Source organism: Somniosus microcephalus, unplaced genomic scaffold (genome assembly GCF_052327205.1).
Source record: "Somniosus microcephalus isolate GS21.2 unplaced genomic scaffold, FLI_Smic_1.0 unresolved_chr1, whole genome shotgun sequence".
NCBI classification, from domain to species: Eukaryota; Metazoa; Chordata; class Chondrichthyes; order Squaliformes; family Somniosidae; genus Somniosus; species Somniosus microcephalus.
Window position 1 is genome coordinate 107251718 of NW_028225179.1, and position 9548 is coordinate 107261265.

The window sequence follows — 9548 nt, forward strand, 5'->3', positions numbered from 1 at the left end:
CAACTAGGCCCGAAGCCTCTACTTTAACTTGCTTTGCCGGTTTTACTGCAGGCGGCCCGGGGAATCCCGGGGCTCGGTATTCCCGGTGGCTGCAACGAGGCGGCCTCGGACTCGGGGCGCAATGCTTGTGGGCCGGGAGGAGCAGGAGTGCTTCGTCCCAGCACCGCCCCCCCCCCGCAAGCTCCCCCAACATCAGCCTGGCCCTCCCCGGGGTCGGGGTGCGGACCCCACTGGGCCTGGAACACCGCCCCCCACTCCCGGATCATGACACGGCCCCAGAATCGGGGATCGGACCCCCCTCGGGCTTAGACCCTGCACCCCCACCCCAGCCACAATCCTAGGCCCAGCACTTACCCGGTTCTGCGGCCTCCTTCTCCAAGTTCCCCCGCCCGACTATAAGCCAGCCTGTCAATCAGTTAAAACTCCACTGTACTGGTGGGACCCGGCAAAATCCAGCCCATTAACTCTGTTTCTCTCTCCACAGATGCTGCCTGACCTGCTGAGCACTTCCAGTCCTTTCTGTTTTTATTTCAGATTTCCAGCATCCGCAGTATTTTGCTTTTGTTGTAGGTTTTAAGGAGCGTCTTGAGGAGGAGAGAGAGGAAGAGAGAGAGGGAGAGAGATTTAGGGAGGGAATTCCAGAGTTTAGGGCCTAGGCAGCTGAAGGCACAGCCACCAATGGTGGAGCGATGGAAATCAGGGCTGTGCAAGAGGCCAGAATTGGAGGAGTGCCGAGGTCTCAGGGCATTGTAGGGCTGGAGGAGGTTACAGAGATAGGGAGGGGCTGGGCCATGGAAAGAAAGAAAGACTTGTATTTCTACAGCGCCTTTCATGATCCCAGGACTTACAGTCAATTAAGTACTTTTGGACTGTAGTCACTCTTGTAATGTGGGAAACGTAACAGCCAATTTGTGCACAGCAAGCTCCCACAAACAGCAATGCGATAATTTTTTTTAAGTGAAGTTGGTTGAGAGATAAATATTGAACACTCGGGAAAACTCCACTGCTCCTCTTCAAATAGTTTCACGGGATCTTTTACGTCCACCTGAGAGGGCAGATGGGGTCTTGGTTTAACATCTCATCTGAAAGAGGGCACCTCCGACAGTGCAGTGGAGTGGCTCCCTCAGCACTGCACTGGGAGTGTCAGCCTGGATTTTGTGCTCCAATCTCTGGAGTGGGACTTGAACCCACAACCTTCTGACTAAGGCAAGAGTGACACGGCTGCAACCATGGGTTCATGGAGGGACTTGAACAAGTGGATGAGAATTTTAAAATCAAGGTGTTGCCAGACCGGGAGCCAAAGCACAGGGGTGATGGGGGGAGGGGGCTTGGTGCAAGTTAGGACACCTCAAGTTTACGGAGGGTAGAACGCGGGAGGCCGGCCAGGAGTGTGTTGGAATCGTCGAGTCTAGAGGTAACAAAGGCATGAATGAGGGTTTCAGCAGCGGATGAGCTGAGGCAAGGGCGGAGACGGGCGATGTTACGGAGGTGGAAATAGGCAGTCTTGGTGATGGAGAGGTTATGGGGTCAGAAGCTCAGCTGAGGGTTGTAATGTCCGTGTGTAATTGAGACACGGACTGCAGAAGTTGGTTATAACAGGTGTTTACTGAATGGAGACAAAACTGGAACTACTATACAAAGTTACTACACAGGCTTATATACAGGGGTGGTCACGACTGGTACTGCAGTATACAGGGGCTGCAGAATATAGTTCCTTCTTCAAGGTACACACACTACAATTCCTCCCCTTTTAGCTAAACAGTACATAACATTCGATTAATAATTAAATAACATATTTACAATTACAGTTGCTATATACATTAGCTGAAGTTAATCAATTATAAATTCAGTCTTTGAGGAGGCTTCCTGATTCTGTCCGGATAACGCCTCTTTGGGGTATCAGGTTCTTCTGGCAAAGTTGATTCGGGATCAACGTCGTTGTTTGCTTCGTCTGCTTCCAATATCACCGATTCTGAGGTAGATGCAATTGGTACTTCAGTTTCATCACCAGGTGTATAGGATCGTGGTGTAGATTTGACGTTTTCCAGTGACTCTAGAATCTGGTCAGCATGGCGTCTTACAATGCTTTCTCCAACGTCCACGGTATACATTAGTGGTCCTTGCCGTGTGCAGATCGTTCCTGGCTGCCATTTCTCTGTGCGGTAGTCCCGGGCCAAAACTGGTTGACCTATCTTGAAACTCCTGGTTGGCCTTTCATTCATATCCTGAAACTGCCTGTTCTCCACATCTCTTCTGATGTTTGGCTTAACCAAATCCAAGCGGCATCTTAGTCTTCGATTGAAGAACATCATGGCTGGAGTTTGGTTGGTAACCGCATGTGTTGCATTCCGGTAGGCAAACAAGAAGTTATCCACCTTGTGTTGTAGGGGTATGTCTTCATTACACATTGCCTTGATAGCCTTCTTGAATGTTTGAACGAACCTCTCAGCCAATCCATTGGTGGCTGGATGATATGGGGCGGATGTGTAATGCTTAACACCATTGTTCTTTAAGAACCTCCGGAACTCTTCAGACACAAACTGTGGTCCATTGTCGGAGCAAATCTGTTCAGGCAGCCCATTTCTGGCGAATATGGTTCGTAAGACTGTGATAGTTTTTTCTGTGGTGGTTGAGGACATTTTTATTACCTCTGGCCATTTTGAATGTGCATCCACCGCAATTAAAAACATCGAGTCCATAAATGGACCAGCAAAATCAATGTGTACCCTTTGCCATGGAGATGAGGGCCACTCCCATGGATGTAGAGGGGCTTGTGGTGGGGCGTTTTGGACCTTCTGGCATCCTGTACAGCTCTTGGTCATCTCTTCGATTTCTCTATCGATTCCCGGCCACCACACAAACGCTCTGGCTAAGTTCTTCATTTTTACCCCCCCCAGATGACCCTCATGAAGCTCATTGAGCACTCTATCCTTCAATTTGGGTGGAATTACTACTCTGGATCCACACATCAAGGATCCTCGGCACACTGACAGCTGTTCTCTTCTTGGTGAGAATGCTGGCAACAGTGGTTCGCCATGTGCTGGCCATCCCTTCACCGTTAAATCATAGACCCTGGAGAGTGTCGGGTCATTTCGTGTTTCCTTTTCTATGTTTGCATTCGTCACAGGTAGACATTCGACTATGGTCGAGTGGAATATCTCCACAAGATCCACTGCAGGTGCTTCTTCCACCATCAGCAACGGTAGGCGCGACAATCCATCAGCATTCCCATGCTGTTTAGTTCCTTTGTACTCTATGTCATATTGGTATGCCCCTAGGAAAAGGGACCACCTCTGTAGCCGTTGTGCTGTCATTATCGGGACGCCCTTCTTAGGGTTGAAAATGGAGACAAGAGGTTGATGATCAGTTAGTAGAGTAAATTTCTGTCCGTGCAGGTAGTGATTGAACTTCTTCACCCCCCACACCAGGCTGAGGGCCTCTCTGTCAATCTGGGCGTAGTTACGCTCGGCTGCAGTTAACGAGCGTGACGCAAAAGCTATCGGCCTCTCTGAACCATCAAGGGATTTATGTGACAGTACCGCTCCAACGCCGTAGGGAGACGCATCACATGCCAGTCTTATCGGTAGTGATGGGTTGTAGTGAGCCAATACTTCTCTTGAAGTGATCAGGCCTTTACACTTCTGAAAGGCCCGCTTACATTCATCGCTCCATTTCCATGCTACTCCAGTTTGTAGCAGGGCGTTCAGTGGGTGCAGAATTGTGGACAAATTCGGCAAAAACTTATGGTAGTAATTCACCAATCCGAGGAATGACCTCAGTTGCGACACATTTTCAGGCGCTGGAGCCTTAACTACCGCTTCAATTTTGTCAGGGGACTTATGTAACCCCTCTTCATCAATCACGTGGCCACAATACGATATTTGTTTCTTAAAAAACTCGCACTTGGGGCGATTGGCTCGTAGCCCATGTTCTCTTAGTCTAGTGAGCACCTGCTCTAGGTTGGCAAGGTGTTCACTGTCATTTCCACCTGTCACTAGGATGTCGTCCAAGTAACACTGAGTCCCCGGAATCCCTTGCAGGACTTGTTCCATCGCTCTTTGCCATATAGCCGGAGCTGATGCAACTCCGAATACCAGTCGATTATACTGGTGAAGACCTTTGTGAGTGTTTATCGTGAGATATTTCCTCGAGCATTCTTCAACCTCCATCTGCAAATATGCTTGCGCTAGGTCAATTTTTGTAAAACGTTTCGCTCCAGATAGTGAGGCGAAAATATCTTCTATCCTCGGAAGAGGATACTGTACTGTGTGAAGGACTGGGTTCACAGTCACCTTGAAGTCCCCACAGATGCGAACCTTCCTTGGCTCCTCAGACTTATTGTTTAACGTTTTCTTCATGACAGGAACGATGGGTGTCACCCACTCACTCCAGTCTACCTTAGTTAACACGCCTGCATTCTCCAGATTCTCCAGCTCTGCCTCGACGGCTGGGCGAATTGCATACGGTACCGGTCTTGCTTTGAAAAACTTGGGAATTGCATTCTCTTCTATTTTTATCGAGGCGGTTACGCCTTTAAGAGTTCCCAGTTCTTGTTGAAATACCTCTTTAGTGTTAGCCAAGATTTTTTGACAATCGTCCAGGTGTGACGTCGTCATCCTTTTTACCAGCCACCGTCAGTGCCTGAATGGAGTGCCAGTCTAAACTTATCTTTCTGATCCATTCACATCCCAATAACGGTGGTCCACCATCTTGCAGTATGTACAGATACAATTTCTGTATTTCCTTCTGTATTCGACAGGCACCCTTATTTTCCCTCTGGGGTATACTTTCTGCCCCATATATGTCTTCAAGACAATGGATGTGTATTTCAAGGGTATGTGTGAGAATAGCCGCTCGTAGTCTCGTCGATTCATGACAGTCAGGGCTGATCCTGTATCCAATTCCATTTTGACTTGGGACCCTGCTATCGTGAGGGTGACCCAAATGGTTCGGTGATCCTCTTTTGTGATTACGTTGTGTAGTTTGAGACAGCTTAGTCTCTTGTTCCCGGATTCACTATCGCTCTTCTGGTCTTTGGAACTACTGTCCGTCATCTTTTGTACTTTCCTGTACTTTTCCTTAGTAGTCTTTTTGTTGTCATTAGTCTTCTTCCCGGACCTGCAAACTCGTGCAATGTGTCCCATCTTTCCGCATTGCCTGCATGTTTTGTCCTTAGACCAGCAGTCCTTCTGGTCATGGGTTGTTCTGCCGCAGCGATAACATTTTTCAAATCCCCGCGTCATTTCATGGGTGCCGTATTCCTGTGGCTTTTGCTGTATTTCCGCAGCTCCCCTTGCTGCTGCTTCGTACGATACTGCCACGCTGAAAGCCTTATCTAGCGTCAGCTCTTTCTCTGAGAGTAACCTCTTCTGGGTTCCTTCACTCAGGAGTCCACAGACAAATTTGTCCCGTAGGGTATCTGCCAGTCCTGCTCCGAACTGGCAGTGCTTTGATAGCTTGCGTAGTTCCGTAAGGTAATCAGCATTGCTCTCATCTTTATGCTGATTTCTCTTGTGGAATTTAAATCTTTCTGTTATCAGCAGCGGTGTAGGATTTAGGTGTTCCTGTAGGATATGATCAATTTCATTCAAACTCTTGCACGGTGGCATAGTGGTTAGCACTGTTGCCTCACAGCGCCAGAGACCCGGGTTCGAATCCGGCCTCGGGCGACTGTCTGTGTGGAGTTTGCACATTCTCCCCGTGTTTGCGTGGGTTTTCTCCGGGTGCTCCGGTTTCCTCCCACAGTCCAAAGATGTGCGGGTTAGGTTGATTGGCTATGATAAATTGACCCTTAGTGTTAGGGGGATTAAATACGTGGGGTTACAAGGATAGGGTGGGATATGTGTTGGTGTAGGGGTTACGGAGATCGGGTGGGATATGTGTCGGTGCAGGCTCGATGGGCTGAAATGGCCTCTATCTGCACTGTGGGGTTTCTGTGATTCTGTGATTCTTCTCCATCGGTTTGACTGGAGTGATCAGGTTCCGCAATAGGCCGTACGTTCTTGCGCCCATTAAGTTTAGTAGTACCGATGCCTTTTTCTCATCGGCTACTTCATTTGCCTTGCAATATACTTCGACTCTTTCCACATACACGGGGGCAGCACGGTGGCATAGTGGTTAGCACTGTTGCCTCACAGCGCCAGAGACCCGGGTTCGAATCCGGCCTCGGGCGACTGTCTGTGTGGAGTTTGCACATTCTCCCCGTGTTTGCGTGGGTTTTCTCTGGGTGCTCCGGTTTCCTCCCACAGTCCAAAGATGTGCGGGTTAGGTTGATTGGCTATGATAAATTGACCCTTAGTGTTAGGGGGATTAAATACGTGGGGTTACAAGGATAGGGTGGGATATGTGTTGGTGTAGGGGTTACGGAGATCGGGTGGGATATGTGTCGGTGCAGGCTCGATGGGCTGAAATGGCCTCTATCTGCACTGTGGGGTTTCTGTGATTCTGTGATACGTGGTCCAGTCTTCTATTGCATTATCGAAGGCAGCGATATTGCCATTCTTCAGCATCTTGGAGATCTAAGATGGCGCCTCCCCCGCTTTGCCTTCTTCCCCGATTGAACAAAATGGCACCTCCCACGCTTTGCCTTCTTCCCCGCTGGATTAAGATGGCACCTCCCGCGCTTTCTGTCTTTTCCGCTGTTGCCAGCGCTGTTGCTGGCATTTTTATGCCTTGATGGCGACGCCCTATGGTCTTCGCGCGCTTCCCCCCACGCTGCTGCCAACGCCGCTCTCCGCGGTCCCCGTGGCAAACTGCAGCTCCTCACTGCTTTCTGCGCTTCTAATTTCTTTTTCTTTTATTTTAATTACTGTTCCCGTCGTCAGAGCAGACCCTATGGGACACTTCCCTCCCTCTTCTCGGGTCTGTACGCTGCCCGGCTTCGTAGCACCGGCCGCGCCCTGTGTGCTCCACCCTCTCTCTCTCTCTCTTCTCTTCCCGACAACGCTGCTCGGCCCCGTTGAAAAGCCACCCGATCGAGCTCTAGCCCGCCGCAGCCCAGGAAGGATCAGTGTACTACCTGCCACCAGCCCGATTAGCTGGAACACCATAAACTGAAGAACCAAGCCCAGCTCTCAACAGCCTCTCCTGCAAATCTTCGAATTCGATGAATCAGAGGGCGGTTGCCCATGGTCGACGCCCGTTTCTTTTGTTTGTTTTTTTTCTTTTTGGATTTCTTCCTTCTGGCTTCGACCTCTAATAACTGCGCTTCAGGGATGGATCCCCGTGAGGTGGTGCAGAACTGTAGGTAAGTTCGGATCTGTTCGTCGCCAATGTAATGTCCGTGTGTAATTGAGACACGGACTGCAGAAGTTGGTTATAACAGGTGTTTACTGAATGGAGACAAAACTAGAACTACTATACAAAGTTACTACACAGGCTTATATACAGGGGGGGTCACTACTGGTACTGCAGTATACAGGGGCTGCAGAATATAGTTCCTTCTTCAAGGTACATACACTACAAGGGTATTATAGGCTGGTTTAAAAGAAAGACTTGCATTTATATAGCGCCTTTCATGACCTCAGGATGTCCCCAAGTGCTTTACAGCCAACGAAGTACTTTTAAAGTGTAGACACTGTTGAAACACGGCAGCCAATTTGCGCACAGCAAGCTCCCACAAACAGCAATGTGATAATGACCAGATTATCTGTTTTTGTGATGTTGATTGAGGGATAAACATTGGCCAGGACACCAGGGAGAATGCCCCTGCTCCTCTTCGAAATAGTGACTGTGGGATCTTTAGCATCCAGCATCCAGTTTAACGTCTCATCCGAAAAAAGGCACCTCCGATAGTGCAGCACTCCCTCAGCACTGCACTGGGAGTCTCAGCCTGGATTTTTGTGCTCAAGTCTCTGGAGTGGCACTCGAACCCACAACCTTCTGACTCAGACAAGAGTGCTACCCACTGAGCCACAGCTGAGCCCTGAAGAGAGTGGCCAGGGAGAGGGATGGCGTCGGTGGAATCAAAAAAGAAGGTCGAATTTCTCTCGACCAGGCCCTGCTCCAACGTTAATCCCTTGGTTAAGATTCCTGTGTGCATCAGCCCACTTAAAGCACACTCGTCTTGGAATTTTAGACAAGTACGCTGGTTAAAACTAGTGCCTTGAGCGGGGTCTGCCCCTTACTACCCCTAACAAGTACCAATAGTTTGAAACAAAAATGCCGGGGGGGGGGGGGAGATGAGGAGAATTTTTATTTACGCAGCGAGTTGTTGTGATCTGGAATGTGCTACCTGAAAGGGCGGTGGAAGCAGATTCCATGGTAACTTCCAAAAGGGAATTGGATAAATACTTGAAGGGGAAACATCTGCAGGGCAATGGGGAAAGAGCGGGAGAGTGGGAATAATTGGACGGCTCTTTCAAAGAGCCGGCAGAGGCTCGAGGGGCCAAATGGCCTCCTTCTGTGCTGTAAGATTCTACGATTCTATGAAATGTTAACCCTCCCTTCCTCTCTCCACAGATGCTGCCTGACCCGCTGTTTGTTTCCAGAGGTTTTCTGTGCTCATTACCGACAATTTAACATTTTTCCTTTCTCTCTCTCTTTATCTCTCTGTGTGTTTCAGTTCCGACTCTCCTGACCCTAGATCCGAAAACGGCGAACTCCCACCTCATCCTGTCCCGGGACGGCACCGAGGTGCGAGTGGGCGACAAGCAGGACGACATCCCCAACAACCCGGAGCGCTTCAGCCGCTGGCTCAGCGTGCTGGGCTCTGAGGGCTTCACCTCGGGCAAGCACTGCTGGGAGGTGGAGGTGGGCGACAGCACGGTCTGGCAGGTGGGGGTGGCCAAGGCCTCGGTCCCCAGGAAGAGGGGCTTCGCCCCCTTCCACTGGCAGGAGAGCCGGAAGTTCTTCACGCCCGAGCCCCAGGCCGGAGTCTGGGCCTTGGCCCTGCAGGACGGAGACTACACTGCCCTCACGTCGCCTCCGATTGAACTGCGGCTGAAGGGGAGGCTGAGGAAGCTGGGGGTTTACCTGGACTACGCTGCCGGACAGGTCTCTTTTTACGACGCCGAAAACGTGTCTCATCTCTATACTTTCACAGACAAATTCATCGAGGAGATCTTTCCCTACTTCTACATCGCCCACAAAGGAGACTCGCTGAGGCTCATCACCCTGGGCATCTAAGGAACTTTTCCAACCGTTACCAAATTACACCGTCTCTCTCTCTCCCTCCCAGCGTCCGCATTGGTTTCCACAAATCCTGGAATAACAACTACCGCAATCCCCGGCAATCTGAATATTCACATTAAAAAGAGGGCTGCATAGTCTGTAGCGCCTCCGTCTTTTTTTTTAAAGCACTCGAGAGGGCGCCGACCAGGCTAGACACTGCCCTTCCAAAGACCACTATAAAAGTTTTTTTTTACAAGTTTATTAAGAGAAAAAGTTTGGCTCAGGGTAATGTGGGCCCCTTAATGTCAGACGCAGCTGGTGTAGTCATTGAAAATAAGGAAATGACAGACTTGCAAAATAATTCCTTTTGTGTCAGTCTCCGCAGAAGAGCGAGAGAATAAAGTACCAGCGATATGAGGAAAACTAAATCAAGTTGA

General features: G+C 49.7%; 1 protein-coding gene across 1 annotated transcript in view; it reads left to right on the plus strand.

Moving 5' to 3' along the window:
- The window catches only part of LOC147095694 (E3 ubiquitin-protein ligase TRIM39-like), a 131260-nt gene extending 121970 nt beyond the window's left edge, over window positions 1-9290 (plus strand). Inside the window, exon 6 of the mRNA XM_085973694.1 lies at window positions 8564-9290. Within this exon, the coding sequence (XP_085829820.1) occupies window positions 8564-9126 (563 nt within the window). The 3' untranslated portion in view covers window positions 9127-9290. The remainder of the gene's footprint in view (window positions 1-8563) is intronic.
- Window positions 9291-9548: the final 258 nt, after the last annotated feature.